Raw genomic sequence first — 18,462 nt, forward strand, 5'->3', positions numbered from 1 at the left:
GAAAAGTGCATTTCATAATGTAATGTTAATTTTTTTAAAGATTTTCACATTGATAGCAGACAAAACAAGCCAGATACTTCAGCCTAATACAAGTAATACACAAAGATACAACGTAGAACTAGATAGTAATCTAAAACCTTATTACATAACTAGCCAATTAGCCCGTCATAAGACGGGATTTTCAGGTCTCTCCTCCACGTCCGTCTTCTCTCCTGAGCCCCCGGTCTCTCGCTCCATCTCTCTCTCTCTCTCTCTCTCCCCCTCTCCTCCTCCTCCTCCTACTGCCTCTCCCTCTCTTAGCTCTCCTCCACCTTCTGCCTCTCTCTCCATCTCTCTCTTTCTCTTCTCCCCCTTCTGCCTCTCACTCTCTCTCTGCCGGGGATGCATGCTCATCCAGGCCCGGCCCCCTGGGCATGTACGTCACCGCCCTGCCCCCCTTTGCCTCCCGCCATGGCGCTCAGCTGACTTCTGCGCCGCTCAGCCAGGCCACCGCGCAAACGGCCTCTCTCTCTCTTCTCCTCCTACTGCCTCACCCTCTCTCTCTCTCAGCTCTCGTCCACCTCCTGCCTCTCTGTCTCTCTCTCTTCCTCTTCTCCCCCTCCCATCTCTCACTCTGTGTTTCTCTTCTCCTTCTCCTGCTGTGTTTCTCTCACTCTCTCTCTCTCTCTCTCTCTCTCGCTGTCCTCTGCCTCCTCCGTTCTCCTCTCTGTCTCCTCCACGTCCTCTGTATCTGCTCAGCTTTCTTCCTTTTGAATCTAGTGCCCTTGCCTCACGTCAGAGACGCATGCTCGTCCAGGCCCCACCCCCTGGCAGTTTCCTCTGGGTGGCGCTGTTGCCTCCCGCCATGGCGCTCGGCTGACTTCTGCACCGCTCAGCCGAGCTGTCGCACGGAAGCAAGCAGCGCAAGTGGCCGTTTGGGCCTCGCGCTTCCCATGCACCGCCCAGAGGGAACAGCCAGCATTTCAGCGTTACAGGCATTGGGCTACTATATATATGATGTCTATTATAAAAACAAGAAATGAGACCGTACAATGATCCCTGGATCAAGTTCTACAAAGGACAGAGAGTTTAGGAAATCTCTTTTCAGTTTCCTCTCTGACTTGGTATCCTAAACCATGATTTAGTGTTGGAGGCCCTGTTGAGAATAGGCCTGTTTTGAAAGGCAGCTTATAATAGATACATTTTTCATGGCTTGTGAATCATTAGAGTTTTGGGTCATGACTTTTAAACACAAAAGAAATTTTTTGATCTTGAACTTTATTTAAGAACAGTTTGTGGTTAGGACATTTTTAGTTTCTGATGAACTTTGACTATAGCTGCTGTTTGGAGATAGTTTCATTCCTGTGATTTTTGGATCACAGGCAGCCAGGAGTGGGAGCAGAAGCAGGTACTGGGGTGAGCAAGCTTAAAAGCAGGATTCCCCCAGCTGCATCTCCATGGGAGGGCAGGGGGGGCAGAAGTGCAGCGAGGGACCTGGCGTAAGCTGAGACTGAGGAGTCCCAGCTTGCACTGGGTCCCAGACATTGCGCCTTTGCTTTTTAACTGTAGTAAAAGCCAGGTTGCGGTGGGTCCCAGATGCTGTGGCTCTGCTTTTTAAAAATGTAGTAAGAGTGCCAGTGTCAGCTTGTGCCTAGTTCCAGACTGCTGTGGCTTTGCTTTTTAAATGTAGTAAGAGCCATGAGGTCTGCCAACAGTGACCAATTCCAGATACCCCAGAGGGAGTGAACACAACAGGTAATCACACTTGATCCCTCTCCTGTCATCCATTTCCAAACAAACAGAGCCTAGGGACACCATTCCTACCCATCCTGGCTAATAGCCATTGATGGACCTAACCTCCATGAATCTATCTAGCTCTTTCTTGAACCCTGTTAAAGTCCTAGGCTTCACAACGTCATCTGGCAAGGAGTTCCACAGGTTGACTGTGCGCTGAGGGTGTGTCTAGACTACATGGCTCTGTCGCCAGAGTGATGTAGATTAGTTTACTAGACATACTCAAATGGAGCTGCAATTTAAATAATCACGGCTTCATTTAAATTAAAATCGCTGCCGCGCTGTGCCGATCAGCTGTTTGTAGGCTCAGCATTGTAATATGGATGCTTCGCGGTTGACATCAAAGGCATTTGTTGACCTTCCCGGTATGCTTCGTGGGATGAGGTTTACCAGGGAGGTCAACAAATGCCTGTCATGTCGACCGCGGAGCATCCAGACTACAGCGCTGAGCCAACAAACAGCTGATCGGCACAGCGCGGCAGCCATTTAAATTTAAATGAAGTCGTGATTATTTAAATCGCAGCTTCATTTGGGTATGTCTAGTAAACTAATCTACATAGCTCTGGCGACAGAGACATGTAGTCTAGACATACTCTGAGTGAAGAAAAACTTCCTTTTGTTTGTTTTAAACCTGCTGCCTATTAATTTCATTTGGTGACCCCTAGTTCTTTTATTGTGGGAACAAGTAAATAACTTTTCCTTATTCACTTTTGACACCAGTCATGATTTTATAGACATCTATCATATCCTCCCTCAACTTCCCCCCTCCCTCCACCGCCTTAGTCTCCTCTTTTCTAAGCCGAAAAGTCCAAGTCTTTTTAATCTTTCTTCATATAGGACCCATTACAAACCCCAGTCATTTTTGTTGCCCTTTTCTGAAACTTTTCCAATGCCAATATATCTTTTTTGAGATGAGGAGACCACATCTGTATGCAGTATTCAAGATGTGGGCGTACCATGGCTTTATATAGAGGCAATAAGGTATTCTCTGTCTTATTTTCTATCCCTTTTTTAGTGATTCCTAACATTGTTTGCTTTGACTGCCGCTGCACACTGAGTGGCTGTTTTCAGAAAAATATCCACAGTAACTCCAAGATCTCTCTCTTGAGTAGTTGTAGCAAAATTAGTCCCCATCATATTATGTGTATAGTTGAGATTATTTTTTCCAATATGCATTACATTACATTTATCAACTTCAAATTTCATTTGCCATTTTGTTGGCCAATCACTTAGTTTGGTGAGATCTTTTTGAAGCTCTTCACAGTCTGATTTGGTCTTAACTTGAGCAGTTTGATATCATCTGCAAACTTTGCCACCTGTTTACTCCTTTCTCCAAATCATTTATAAATAAGTTGAATAGGATTGGTCCCAGGACAGACCTTTGGGGGACACCACTAGTTACCTCTCTCCATTCTGAAAACGTACATTTAAAAAGCAGAGCTGCAGCAAGGCCCATTATTGACAACTCGATTAGCTTACTAACTGCTATTTAACATCCCTAGTTTTTTAGTTGTCTTATGAGTGAGATGGCTGATTTTAACCTATGTGGTGGCTTTTAGTGTTTTTGTGAAGAAGAAATGGACCTTTTGAAGATTGTGGAGTCTAAACCTTGTGCTTGTTGAAACTTAACTGTTTGGGATGCTTTGTGGAAGACTTGGAAGCCATAGGGACTCGAAATCTTGACTTTTTTTAATCTCTATTTTTTGATAGCGTAGTCTCCATGATTATTCACTACTTGGCTTCTCTGCCAAGACTGACAACAAAGGTGCCAGTTATTGTGAAGGTTTTGTGATGCGGACAACTATTCAAGAGGCACTGCACAGACATTAATAAGTCGGTGTCCATTGGTCACTACATAGCTGTTGGCTGGTAATGATTTTCATTTACTGCTGACCATGGCCAAATTTGAAAGAGGCAAAAGGCATCTATAAACGTTCATAATTTAGGGATGTTAGCGTATAATCATTTAAACAATTAACTGAGAAGCCTGGGATTATCAGAGGCAGCAAGAGGAGAGGAGGCAGGAGCTGGCTTCCCACATATGCTAGTTCCTGTGGAGCTGTTCCCCCCTCTGCTGTTTCCCATAGAGGCAGCAGTGTGGGGGGCAGGTGGCAGCTGGAGTTTAGGGAGAGCTTGCTTAAAAGCCAACTCCCCATGAGCATCAGCTCCTTGGAGACATCTGCTCACACCCTGGTACTGCTGTCTCTGATAGAGAGGTAGCAACACAGAGAGTGAAAGGGGCAGGCTGGAGCTGGTATACGTGGGAATCTGGCATTCAAGCTGGCTCCCCACATGTATTGGATAACCTGGAGTCACCTCTCCCTCCCCCCCCCCCCCACTATGCTGCTGCCTCTCTCTCAGAGGCATCAGTGCAGGAGGGATGCAGGCAGGAGTCAATATGCATAGGGAGCCAGCTTCTAAGACAGCTCTCTGCATATGCAGGCTCTATGGAGCCGTTTGCCCCCTCCTACCTTGCTGCCTCCCACGTAGGCAGCAGTAGGGGCAGGCAGGAGTTGCCTTCCCCCCTCACCTGCACTGCTGCCACTGTATCAGAGGCAGCAGCACAGGGGAGGGGCACCATCTGCAGGGAGCTCAGGCCCCCTGTGGACAGGGACTGCTGCTGCGGAGCAGCCTCTGTCCATGACGGGCCCAGGCTTGCCGCGACAGGGGCTGCTGCAACCCTATACTTTTGCCTCTGTATCAGAGGCAGCAGTGCAGGATGGCAGAGGGTTCTCCCGGAGTGGGGTCGGAAGCACACTGGCTACCAGTCCTGCCTCTCGGGAGTATTTTAGTAACTGTGTAACTGGTAAAAATGTTTGTAGTTATATGATTACTAGAATAAACATTATCTAACATCCCTATCATAAATCCACTATGTAAAAAGTCCAGAACTTTAAAATGCTGTCTCCTGTTTAAAAAAACAACATTTATCCTGAGAGGATTTGGTAGTTCCATAATAATGAAGAAGAAGATACCTCATTCATTATTTTTCCACATTTAGAATAAATATACCAGTACTGCCAGGAGCAACTTGGGCTTTGCTTTTAGATGATTTTAGAGTATTTTGTGGAAATGAAATAAAAAGGCTCAAAGAGTTATTGAAAATTGTTATTTCTAGGGGGAGCGTTTAAGAACAATGACAGCATTCTACCTAAAAGTGGAATGCCGGGTAATGGGAACAAGTGATATATAAGAAAGAAAAGAGAAGTGGGAAATAGTGACAGAGGTTGTTGTGTTTTGGGGGGGGTCTGGTCTTTAAAATTATTGGCAAAAGACAACATACGTGTAAAAAGAGAGACCTGAGAAGTCTTTAAATGTTGTCTTTAATGAAGTCTTCCTAAAGTAGTTATGGTATAAATGGACTCAGAGGGTGCATCCACATTGCACCATTATTTTGAGATAACTAGCATTATTTCAAAATAACAATGTTCAAAATAACACAGCCATTCCATTATATCGAAATAATTTTGAAATAAGGGATGGCTTATTTTGAAATCTGTAAACCTCATTCTACGAGGAATGATGCCTATTCCAAAATAGCCGTTTCAAAATAAGCATGTGTAGATGCTCCACTGCTGCTATTTCAAAATAGAATAAGTTATTCCTCTTCAGTGCCTCCCAGGGCTCTAAATTAAGATAGCACCTCTATCCAGAATATCTTATTTCAAAATAGCTGTGCAGTGTAGATGTACCCAGAGTTAGTAATTTAATCCATCTCCCTGAACTTTTTCAGGATTCTTTTAGAAAAGCCTGTCAGATAATGAGGTTTCATGAGGTTTTCCTTCCATTTTTTTAACCAACTTTATTTACTATCAACCCTCTCTGCCTGTGGTTCTAGTCTACTAGATACTGCACTTCCGTTTCCCCAAAAACATTATTTATTATTAACCATACCTTATTAAATATTAGATATAAAACCATACCTTAGAATCTCCCAGTTTACTAAACGTTAGATCAGATAGAGTTGTCTTCACTTCCTGTCCTAACCTACAGGCTGCAACTAAATGGCTGCCACTTTCCATCTCAGAGGTGACTTCATTTTCATGACAGATAAAGCGACTCCTCTCAGAATATCTGACTGGGCACTTTAGGATCTTGAGGTGGTGGGGTGGAGCACTAGCTAAATGTAAGTTCTGCTTGCAGTCATACAACTTCCAATTCTAATTTTCTTCAGTCTCACCAGTTAAGCAGCATAAAATGATGTTAGAATTTAACTGAGACATCTAGGGAAAGAAAGAAGAAGTGTTGCTGATTCAGTTGGTGGCATTTTCCCCCTAAAGCAGCACTGAGCTAATGCCCCAACACAGCACAAGAGGGCACTTAACTGCTGTAAATTCAGTCTTTCAAAGGAGGTTATCAACTGAAGTCATAACCAGATGTTGTCGTTAAAAGTACCACAGCATATTTTACAAAAGCCAAGATGTGAACCTTATTGCTCTAGCCAAACTCCAAGATAGGTAATTACATTCTACCTGTTTCAGTTCCCCTGGTAATTTCTAAAATCTTTTCTTCCTGTCAGATTGTTTTGTAGTATCACAATGTGCTGATATGTAGGACTGTTTTTTCAGATCCAAAGCTGTATTCATATTATTGGCTGTAGAAATTATTTGTAGAATACTAGGTAGTAAAGATTTGTAAAATTTTCTGGTATCCATTTAGATACAGGTTGCTATGCAAATACTTCTCCCATAGCATAGAGGATTTATGAGAATAGTTATATTAGTGCTGAATGTAACTTACTCCATGGGCTGTGTCTACACTGGCATGAATTTCCGGAAAGGCTTAAAACGGAATACTATTCCGCTTTCAGTTTTTCCGGAAAAGGAGCGTCTACATTGGCAGGCTGCTTTTCCAGAAAAGCCCTTTTCCCAGAAAAGCATCTGTGGCCAATGTAGACGTGCTTTTCCGGAAAAGAGCCCCAATCACCATTTTCGCGATCGGGGCTTTTTTCCGGAAAAAACTACTGGGCTGTCTACACTGGCCCTTTTCCGGAACAGTGTTCCGGAATAAGGACTTATGCCCGAGCGGGAGCAGAATAGTTTTTCCGGAATAGCAGCTGATTTTGTACAGTAGAGCATCGTTGCTTTTCCGGAAATTCAAGGGCCAGTGTAGACAGCTCGCAGCTTATTCCGGAAAAGCAGCTGATTTTCCGGAATAAGTGGCCCAGTGTAGACACAGCCCTTGTGAGCTGAAAGGAGAACTAGATTCCGTTTGCCATTTATTGCACTGAATCCTAAGATTTTCCATTTGTATAATTTATTAACTAAACTGCAGATTACATTTATTGTGATTCCTTTCCTGTTTTCCTTGCATTATAGAAAGATAGTGGGAGTTCAGACTTTTTTTGTACATAGGCAATTGACTTCTGCCTAGCATAGTGGCATTATCTGCACTGTATTTCTTTATGCACAATGCCTTCACACACTGTGCTGAGCTTTTAGAAATTCTCAAGAATGTATAATTTTCTGGGAATTTAGAATTCTACAGGCCAATGGAATTATGAGGCTGTTAATAATGATCCTAACATTACACAATGTTTACAGATACCCCACCTTTGCTATTTGAAGTGTCTTCCCTGGAGAACTCATTTCAAATTGGAGGATACCCTTGGCATTACATCATCACTCCTAACAAGAAAAAGCACAAAGGAGTCTTCCATATTTGTGCTCTGAAAGACAATTCTTTGGTAATATATCTATATAGTAGCCTCATTCGTCCTATTATCTGATTAATGCTTGGAACAATAACGATTTTCCTATTCTCCCCTACAATGCCCTCTTAATATGCTGATTGTCCCCCTATTTAATGGGCTTTATCCAGTGTTCCCTATAATCTGTGCACTTGTGTGGCCACGCAGAGATTCAGATACTGTCCAGTTGGTTAGCAGAGCGTCCACAGATAGGTCTTTATTTCAACTGGTACACATAAAACACATTTGCATGTGCCTTGGTACACATAAAACATTTATTCCATACATAGATGAGAAAAATCTGCACATGGGTGGAAGATTAGAGGGAACATTGGCTGCATCTATAGCCCTGCAATGCTGCTTCTAAAATTGTCAGAAGAATCAACACAAAACAATGGAAATATTTAATAGTGCAGAAAAGCAGTAGGAAGAGGGGATGATCGAGTAGGCGAGGGTGCTACCCGATAAACTCCTGCTTATTGGGTAATCAACTACTCGATTACTCATTCACATCCTTAATAAAAGCTTCTCATGGATCTCATTTCAAGTCAAAGCTCACTTTGTTTTGAATTACTAAAAGTATCTGAAGGCGAGGTTTTTAATTTTCAGTGTGTAGTTTCAGGAGAAGTAGGAACAGGTCTAATCATGTTAAAGGCATTGTTCATTATATACTAAACAATTTTACAACCCACTGTGATGGAATTTCTTTAAATCTTGGTGTTCCATAAGGGTTTGTATATTCCCCTGACTCAACTCCACTACTGCTTCAACTTTTTGTAGTATCTATATGGTTCTACCTAGTACTGTAACCACTCAGATGTTAATGGGTGGGAGCTGAAGTTTTCCAGTTTAATCGGATCTAAGTCTTCTCTTCCTTCAGGCAAAAAATGGTATACAGGAAATGAAGTGCTGTTCATTAGAACCAGACTGGATATATTTCCATCCAGATACTTCAGGCAGAATAATCCATGTGGGACCAAATTTGATAAAGTAAGTATGAGAACTAATTTTTTAAGGGCTTGTTTTTTCAGAGACTACGAGGTAACATCTATAGAGCATCCTGGTTTTGGGAGACAACTTAAGAGTTAGACAGGGTAATGATGGGGTTCCAGTAGTAATGCTATTGTTAATATGTGTGTAGAGTCAGAAAAGCAACTGTGTAAAAATGACATCATGACTTTTTTTACAAATGACCGCTACAGAAACTTGGACAGTAAATAATTAACATTATAGATGGTTATGGAAGGGCAAGCTGAATCCTGTGTGATACATGGGGTAGAACAGAACCCAGCTTACTCTTCCATGAGAGAGTGCATGTATATGTTACATAAAATGTATAGTCAGCCTGCTAAAAAATGTACACACGTTCCCACCCTCCAGCCAGTAGTCTATAGCATTAACCTATAAGCTTTTGCTTACTGGTTAATTGACTACTCTATTATATCCCTAGTCTAGAGCACTATCTAGAGGGCAATCTGCAAGAAAAGAAGCATGCTGGGAAAGACACCTGTATAAAGGATGAACCTATAGTTGCATTTAATAGTGCTGTTTAGAGAGAACAAGCTTAACTCTTGTGTGAAAATAGTTCTAGAAAAAATAATAAAAATAGCTGTTATTTTGCTTATTTAGGAAAATTTGTTAAATTATATTTTGCCAATGTGTGTAACAATCTAGACGCTTCTTAAGAATTCCAATTTCCACCATTACAAGGTCATCCACTTCCTTTAAGGATAAACCTTTGAAATCCTTAACCCCTTTTTGGAGGCATTAGCCTTGATCAACTTACGCTGTGCATTTTCTGTTTCCTACCAGCAGATTTAACCTGTTAAAATAAATCATCTCTAACTTTCTGATTATTGACCTTTCTCTACTGTCGTGCAGTCCTCATTTACCCATTCCTTTTCAACAATTTCCTCTTTGTACTTCACCCCTGTCAGGGCTGTTCCCCACTCTGCATGCAGAAGGTGGGGGCCCATAAGAGACCTTAATAATAGCTTGCATTTATAGGCTTTGCTTACAAAAACTCCCCAGAGTCACAGATTCCTGACCCTGGGAGATAGGCTGCCACAATCAAGTGAATTAAATAAAACCCTGAAAACCAGGAAGAAACACTTGAATATCTTCTCAAGTGGTACCCCAAGTTCTTTTGCCACAAGAGAGCTTGAAAAAAGAAATAAACCACAGAAAACCAACTGTGTCTCTGATTGCTGACCTCTCAATGTAGGCAGGCACACACACAGGCCTCCTCTTACCTTCCAGGACACAACAATCAAATCATTGCTTTAAAAAAGGTGATTTTATTAACAAAACAAAAAGATATACTTGACAATGCATACTTGGTTGCTAGGTGTTACAGAGCAACTGAGGAAAGAGCACATTAAAACACATTACAAAATGGTAGCTCTGGGCACAGCTTAGGTATAGTGAAAGAGGGGAGGGAGGCAGATGGATTTCACACACAGAAGTTTAACCAAAGAGCAAAATAAAGAAAAATAACCAGATCATGACTAAATACACATTTTCCCTCTACTCACGATCCATACGGTTCTATACTTCAAGGGTCCATTCCCATGTCCAATATTTCTTGAAGGTATGTTAATTCTGTTTGAAATTATTTATCTTGCTTCCTCCAGCTGCTAACTTAGAACTCTAACAAAGGAAGAGCAACCAGGAATCTATATTCAATTTAAATTTCAACAGTCTTACCATTGGCTTTCCTGACTTTCTGCCAACACCCCTTAGCTACCTGAATTTGACCCTTTAATCACCAAGTGCTGGCCAACACTCCTCCTATCCAATCCCAAAGTTCATTTATGGAAATTTAATTCCAAAGTTTGCATATTTTATGGTTTTTCACTCTTAAACATAAGCAGAAAAATAACACCTGAGGGAGCCAAGTAAGCAATCAAGTAAGATTTGCTCTTCAGATGCCATCTGACAAGAGTAGAACCAGGCCAGATATTATCCCCTCCACTACTTTTACAATGATATTCAAATGAGCCCAGCATATCTGCCAGTCATTTTAGTTCCTCTTCCAGACCCATCAATTAACATTTTGTACACCCGGGAATGTCAACTCTAGAATATGAACATTTTGATTTGAAGGTCTCAGTCCTCCCCTACACAACTCCAATTTAAGCTGAGAAGTACTAGACCAAGGAATTACGAGCAACCTATAGGAACTGGAGAATTTGTAAACCAGACAGTATCCAGAATTCTAGAAGAAATTTCTGCAGGCTACCACGTGGTGGATGTGAACAACAGTATAATTTAATAAGGAAACGTACTGTATATTCTAGAACGGATGTGCTAATCAGATATATTAAAACAGCACAGATAAATGTGTTATATATAGTAATAGCATTATTTAAATGTGGTATCCTGTACTGTATTTGAAAGAATTTATGATTAACTTATCTTTGCTATTTTGGAACATCTGATTTTTAGAAATCACAACATTTAAAATTTTAACATGACTCATTTTATATCTTCTTTTAAGAGTCTTGAAGCTGAGAGAAACTGAAAATAATAAATACCAGCAGGAAATTACAGAAGATTTTGTCATAATGGCCAACAGGCAGAACAATGTGAGACTATAGCAGGAAATTTTTAATAAAAACAATGTATTTTACTTTTGCTTGATTACATAGCATATACAGGTGGTTTATGTGTATATGTTTATCAGTGTATTATGTGGGATTGATCCAAAGCTCAGTCCCAGCTTGCACCAGGTCCAGAAGCCTCCTCCACAGACCATGAGCACAGGCTACTCTGGAGGCAACCCTGTCCATGGAGGAGTCTCAGCTCCCAGCTGGGACTGTGGAGCAGCGCATGCCCGTGGTGAGCCTTTGCCCACCATGGACAGAGGCTGGCAGCCTCCCCTGTCTCCCCCCGCTGCTGCCTGTGTTAGCCTTTTAAGCCGACTCCCCCAGCAGTGGCTCCTGCTTCCCTTCTCCCCCTACTTACTCCTTCTGATACAGCAGGGGGGGGGAGGGAGATGCAAGTAGTTGAGTAGTGGACTCAACTAACTGATAAGCCTGGGCAGTACCTTCTTTGCATCTGGTCTGTATGAGAGAAATTTCAAAGATAATTATATTTTCAGGTTATATTACTGAAATTTTCTTTCACTTTTTAGGTTCTTGGCATCTATTGTGGTGAACAATACAAATAGTTGCCTTGGGTGTAAACCTTAAGCAGCATACAGTGATAGATTTCCTTGGCAAGGAGGTATCGCTGACTTAAATCATAATTCTATGCAGATTTGATAGCAATGAAGCTTTAAAGCTGATAGGTCAAATGGCTGAAAAATATCAAGCCTGGTGAAACACAAATTTTGTGAAAGCAAACCACAAAAACCAAATGAGAATGCTTCAGAGGGAATTAACAGAACAGGCAATTAGAGCTTCTGGCAATCAGAGGCTAAGGGACACTCAGATGATGGGGTTGCATCCCATGGGATGTTTTATTGGAAGTCTCATTTTACTTATCAGTGTACCTATTTGCTAAATTAAAGGTTTTCCATTTAAGAGATCCTTATGAGTTGGATTGCTGCCTGGTTATTTTTATTTTAATTTCCTAAATATTAGATTATTGATGTAGGCAGGAGCGGTCCGAGGCTGGCTGCGGCAGCTGGCGCCCCAGGCAGAAGGCACGATTGGTGCCCCCGCCTGCATAGCTGTCAATGGATGTGACGTAATCACAGGGCGCTCCGGCGCCCCGTGACGTCATCATCAGGCACCTGGGTCAGTGGCGCCCTAGGCAACTGCCTAGTTTGCCTAGGCTCACGAGCCGCCCCTGGATGTAGGCTACATTGACACAACCCAATTGACTTTAAATTTGTTGTGCATAGCCAGGTGCAGTTCTGGGACCAAAATTGCTGGCTTGACTTTGGTATTTCTAACTAACCCCATTTTTCTGTGGAAACTATAATTACCTCAAGTCACCAAAAATACTGCAATCGACAAAAATAATCAATAATATCACACATAAATGGTAGCAGCCAGCCTGGGCACAGCATAATAATACAGTCAGTCCCCGGGTTACGTACAAGATAGGGACTGTAGGTTTGTTCTTAAGTTGAATTTGTATGTAAGTCGGAACTGGTACATATTGTAGGGGAAACTCTAGCCAAACATTTCTCCAGAGCTCAGTTTTATTCTCCCACACCTCACTTCCCTCAGTCCTTTATTCTCAAGCTGAGGTGTCTGCTGAGAAAAGCCGCTCCACGTCTCCCTGGTCTGCTGAGGGGGGGGGGGCACTAGCTTCGCGTCTCCCTGGTATGCTGGGGGGAAGCAGCTAGTGCGGGGTTGCCTCACCCCGTTTGTAAGTAGGGATCCGATGTAAGTCGGATCCATGTAACCCGGGGACTGCCTGTATAACAAATGTAGGGGAAGTCTGGCTGAAGGGCACTAGGGCAAGGATATCCTGCTCTTAAAAAAGTGCTATGGAGTCTTCACTGTCCTCTCATGTCAGGCTTTTTAGGAGATCTATAAAAAATCTCAGATAAAACAATAAATGATGCTTAATAAAATTATTTATTTGCTCCTCTACTGATTGTCTGTACTTTCAGTTTACTAAAGATAGTACTGCCTTTTAGTCTTTCTAAAAGCTTTACCATATTTCAAATAAAATGAATATATTGATAAAAAGAATGTACATCCTATATTACCACCTGCTGTGCAGATTTACTTCTCTCTCTCTTTCTCTCTCTTTAAATTATGTGTCTAAGGTGAACAACTCAGTAACTGTAACCGCTTCTGGCCGAGTGGTGAAAAAGCGTTTTAACTTGCTGGATGATGACCCAGAACAAGAGGTAATTGTGGTACAGTGAGCTAAAAAGGGCAAAAAGATTGGTCAAGGAGTCGAACCATCAAGGCATATCTCTCATAAGTGCAGACTCTGGAACTTTAAGCTCTATATTCATTCTTTATCATCCTCCTTCTGCTGCCTTACTTCCTACCGTCCCTTTGCTTTTCTTCTCCATTCTTTATCTCTTTCTTTTTCTTTGCTGCTATTTGTGCCTGAAAGGATACGTCTACACAGCAGTGATATTTCTGATGTTATTCCAAAATAACATAGTTTACATCTACACTACAAGCAGTTATTTTGACATAATGTCAAAATAATGTCAAGTTAGAGGACTTCTTACTCCGACTCCTGTAACTCTCATCTTTCTCGGACTTCCTGCTGTGTAGACAGTGCCAAAAGTCAAAATAAGCTATTTCGACTTAAGTTATGCAATTGATGTAGGTTAAATTGTGTAGTGGCCTTTCAATGTAGACATACTCAAAGAGTCTTCCTCATTTAAGGACTGATATTACTTCTGTTGAAGTCAATGGAAAAACAGTGAGTGACTTAAGTGATATGAGATGAAGCCCTTAATGGGAGAAACTACAACCATTCTCTCTATATAGATCTCTCCTTAAAACATTTTCACCAACAAACTTTTCAACAGTAAATCCAAAGAAACAAAATTGTAAATAATGACATTGGATTGTCTACTTTCCAGATACTGGTGTGGTTTGTGTGAAGAACAATGTCTCTCCCCTTTACTATAGTATTTAAACTCAAGCCAGGGACTCTCTCTTCTTCTACTCTGTACTAAGGATGTTATGTAACTGTTAATTAACTAGTTGAGGAATCAATGGAATTTCCATCGAGCAGTCGATAGGCACTTCCATATTCCTCCTTTGAGGAGGGCTCTTGTACATTTCGAAGGAGGAATGTGGAACTCCCACATACTCTGGAGGCTGCACATGGTGCGCCAGCTTTGAAATGTACTAGAGTCCCCAGAGGGGGCTCTTGTGCATTTCAAAGCGGCAGTGCAACATGGAGCCCGGGGTCAGCGGGGGACTTAGGAATCCATGCTGCGCTACTGATTTGAAATGCCACTCGGAGCTGGGTTCAGTTGGGGATTCCCCAGCTGACCGTGGGTTCCGTGCAGCATTTCCCCAGAACTGGGGGTCACCTGGGGACTCCCCAGCTGATCCTGGATTCTGCGGAAATGCCACACTGAAGCCCAGGCTCAGCGGAGTGTCCCCAGCTGACCCCGGGCTCCATGCGCAGCAGCGCCACACAGCTGAGCCGGGGATCAGCTCTGCGATGTTGCCCCATTGAACACTGCCTCCACGTTTCAAAGTGGCAGCACAGCACAGCTGAGCCCGGGATCAGCAGTGCGGCACTGCTGCTTTGGAGTACCTCCTCTTTCCCCCCTTTGCTGCCTCTATCTCAGGGGTTCCCAAACTTTTTGACACGGGGACCAGTAAATCCATTCACAAACTTTTGGAGGACCAGTAATGTTCATTTGCATATTCATTAATCAAATGATGAATATTCAAATAAGTTGTTTCTGGTCCTCCCAAATCTCCCAGTGCCAGCTTTAGCAAAGCTTTTGATATGGTCACCCACAATATTCTTGCCAGCAAGTTAAAGAATATGGATTGGATAAATGGGCTGTAAGACAGTCAGAAAGCTGGTTAGACCAGGGTTTCCCAAATTTTTTACTTTAATTGGAACCCTTTTTTTTCAGTTCTGCTCTTTGCAGCCCAAAAATATAAACACATGAAAAACAAACTGAAAAAATACCAGACATATAACATGTCTGGTATTTTCTCAGTAGGTAAGTTGTATTATTACTAGATGTATCAGTTTGTAGTTTCGAACTGCCTGGCTGGTAAATGTGCTCATGCTGCCTGAGTGTGTCTACCAGCCAGATAGTTCGCAACTACTCGAGGGGTGTGAGGGGAGGGGCAAAGGGGGACAGTAGAACTAACTCGTGCTTTGTGGGTGGGGGGAAGGCGGGAACGGGGTCGGGTCAGTCCCACTCCCTGCAGGCCGATTCATTCCTCCCCCCTGCTCCCCTTGCTGCGCCTCTGGCCAGCCCCACTTCCCCCAAACCCCTCCTGGGCAGCCAGTTCTCCCCCGCTTCTCCTCCCAATCTCCCTTGGCCAGCCCCACTGCCTGCGTCCAGCCCTCCTTCCAGAGGCCGCTTCTCTCACCCCGCCCACATCTTCCCCAGCCAGCTCCCTGCCCCCAACCTCACACCCCCGGCAGCCCTGCTTCCACCAGCCCCCCAATCTCCCCAGCCTGCCCTGATTCCCCCGTCCAGTTCTGCTTCCGGTGGCCAGCTCTCCCCTCCTCCTCACCCCAGAATCCCCTGGCACCTGCACCTTCCCTTAGCCCTGCACCCTCCTGGTGCCTCCCTTTGCCCTCTTTTTCCCTAATACCCACCCCCTCACCAGTCTCTGCCCCATTCCCCTCCTGCCCCTCTGTGCCCTCACACACGATTTGCTCCATTCTGACCTTCCTCATGCCCACCCCTTCTTTCAAGCCTTCTCCCAGCACCTCCCTCTCTAGCCCCCAGTGCCCCTCTCCTTTCCTCTCCCAGCATCACCCTGTGCCCCTCCCACTGACACCTCTCCTCCTGCCCTTTCCCTCATGGTCTGCACTTGGCCCCCTGGCATTTGTCTCTCCTGCACCCTGTCCCTTGGTGCCTTCCCCTCCCCGGCCCAAGCCCCTTCTCTCCCCCCCCCCCCCGTCTCTCCTCTCCTCCGCTGCCGTATGAGCCGGTTCCCCACCTTCTCCTTCCATGTTGCGGGGCCGGAGTCTGCACTCAGGCCCCGGAGACGGAACCCGGAGCCAGCCAGGCCCCGCAACGTGCCTCCCGCGGGTTTCAAAACCCTGGGCCATGACGTCACGTCACGCCCAAGCATCCTCCCCGCCCATGTGCAACACCGCGCATGGGTGGCAGGTGGCGAGGAGGAGCTGCGCGCAGCAGGGACATCCGGGGCCATGGGAAACACTCTGGGGGAGGGGTGGGAGGATGTGCGGGGGGGGGGGTATCCAGGGCCCGCTCCAGGCAGAGCGAGGGAGAGACTCAGCTCCACATAGTGCTGGAGCAGGGCACCAGCTCTTAACTCGCCGGCACTTCCAGGTGCAGGGGCATGGGGCCCGATTCAACCAAATGGGTCAAATCGGCCTAAGGGCCGGCAGCCACCAGGCACGCTGAGGCCCGGCATTTTTTGGGAAACGCTGCTCTATCTGATAGGGGGTGGGGAGTCGACTAGTCAACTGACTATCGAATTAACATTTGGTTATCGGATAGTCGACTAGTCCTTAACACCGCTACCCCTAACACACAACTAGCCCTTAACACCCGTAGCACTGAGCAAACTCTGATAATATTATTGATTGTGAACAAAAATACAAATACACTGTCACAAGTCACTCGTGACATTTTTCTTTCAATAAAACTGAAGAATTTTAAAAAAGTGGGGGTGGGGAGAACTCCCATGACATCACAGTTCAGATTTAAGCTGCAATGTGGCTATGTAGAATTATAGGGCTGGAAGGGCCTCAAAAGGTTATACAGATAAGTCCCCTGCATTCGTGGCAGGACTAAGTATGTTCTAGACCAGGGATGGCCAAACCTATTGACCCTGTGATCTGCATGTAATAAACTTAGTAAGTTTGAGAGCTAGGCACATCTGCTGGAGCTTGTGGCTTCAGCCCTACTCCTACGGAAGTCCAGAGCCTTGGCAGGTGCCTCCTATGGGGCTGAAGCCACTAGCCCCATCACTCTGCCACAGGGCAGAAGCCCTGAGCTCCCTCTGCCCCAATCTGGTAGATGGAGAATGCGGGGGATGAGTGTCAATCCACAAGCCATACTTTAACTGTAAAAGAGATGTGTATGGCTCACAAGCCGCAGTTTGACAAGCTCTGATCTAGACCATCCCTGACAGGTGCTTGTCTAACTTACTCATAAAAATCTCCAATGATGGAGATTCCACAACCTCCCTATATAATTTATTCTAATACTTAACTGGAATATAGTTAATATGTGAGAATGACCCATTTCCTCAGCTTAATCATGATTCATCCCTCCAGCTCGCTAATCTCTTTCCAGTTTTAGTTTTTCTGTGTTTCATTATTCAGTATTTACATTTTGTTTAAACTTGTACAAAAAACAAGTATTGAAATTACTAGTTCACCAAGCTGGAGCTTACCCCATGCTTATAGTCTGGAAGTGCAGAAAAAAGGTGAAAATCTTCAAGTAGTCTTCCTTTTCATTTTGTTTATATTCATTTTATTTTGCTCTGGATATAATTACATTATAGGCTTGAAGACTACAAAAAATGTTCAAGCCTTTTGTGGCTTTGCCACTCTTAAGTTATGCAGCCATCAAAAACAGGTGGGTGGAAGTGAAAGGAGTGTGAAACTGAATCCTCCAGGAGCAGTATCACTGTATGACTTTCCTAGATCATTCTACCTAACATCTCTCTTCTCTCTAGTCTTCTCTTCCCATCTCCACAAAGGTAACTATGTAATGAGCTAGAAGGCTTTCTCTAGTTATCTGATCAGCACTTTTCTAAAATAGGACTGTTATATTCACTGTTAAAAACAGGACCCTGACATTCCCCTTGTTAGATAACGTGGGCTGTCACATTTATAACATTTGGATAGTGTAGGCTACGCTGTTATGAAAAAAGGTCTGAGGCAGCTAATTGACCAATGATTGTTCTGAGTGTTTGGGCACCTGTGTAACTGCATAGTTCATTATTCTTTGGTCTGTTTAGCCTAAGCCTAGTTTACAGGGGTTAGTCAGCCATCTTGCTAAATTGCAAGGAAAATATTTAAGGGGTTTTTTTTAATTGAATATTTTCAAAGTAAAAACACTAGAGAACTGAGGACTCCAGTTGCTGAGATAGTCAGACAGTATTTGAAAAACATTTTTAGGATTCAGCTGAAATTCACACTGACATGAAAATTCTAATTCCTCAATTTCTGGCAGCATTTCCACTCTTGTTTCCATAGAAATGGATACCAGCTCATTGAAAACAGGATTAATTTTTTACATGGGCCTTAAAGCTTGGAGTTAATTTATATTAATTTAAAATTAACAGAATAAAAATTACAAAGATGACACTTCAGTAGTCAGAACTTCACAGATTTTGTTCATTTTCTTGGATTTAGACAGGAGACAAGCAAAATAAGTCATATAG

General features: G+C 43.5%; 2 protein-coding genes across 4 annotated transcripts in view; one reads left to right on the plus strand and one right to left on the minus strand.

Moving 5' to 3' along the window:
- Positions 1 to 18,462, minus strand: part of METTL8 (methyltransferase 8, tRNA N3-cytidine) — a 205,428-nt gene that overhangs the window by 73,160 nt on the left and 113,806 nt on the right. The window lies entirely within an intron of this gene.
- The window catches only part of DCAF17 (DDB1 and CUL4 associated factor 17), a 49,808-nt gene that overhangs the window by 27,642 nt on the left and 3,704 nt on the right, over positions 1 to 18,462 (plus strand). For both annotated transcript variants that reach the window (XM_075933616.1, XM_006138979.4), the window contains exons 10-13: positions 7,317 to 7,459; positions 8,343 to 8,452; positions 10,962 to 11,049; positions 13,191 to 13,274. In XM_075933616.1, the coding sequence (XP_075789731.1) occupies positions 7,317 to 7,459; positions 8,343 to 8,452; positions 10,962 to 11,049; positions 13,191 to 13,274 (425 nt within the window). The remainder of the gene's footprint in view (positions 1 to 7,316; positions 7,460 to 8,342; positions 8,453 to 10,961; positions 11,050 to 13,190; positions 13,275 to 18,462) is intronic.

Source organism: Pelodiscus sinensis, chromosome 7 (genome assembly GCF_049634645.1).
Source record: "Pelodiscus sinensis isolate JC-2024 chromosome 7, ASM4963464v1, whole genome shotgun sequence".
Taxonomy (NCBI): Eukaryota; Metazoa; Chordata; order Testudines; family Trionychidae; genus Pelodiscus; species Pelodiscus sinensis.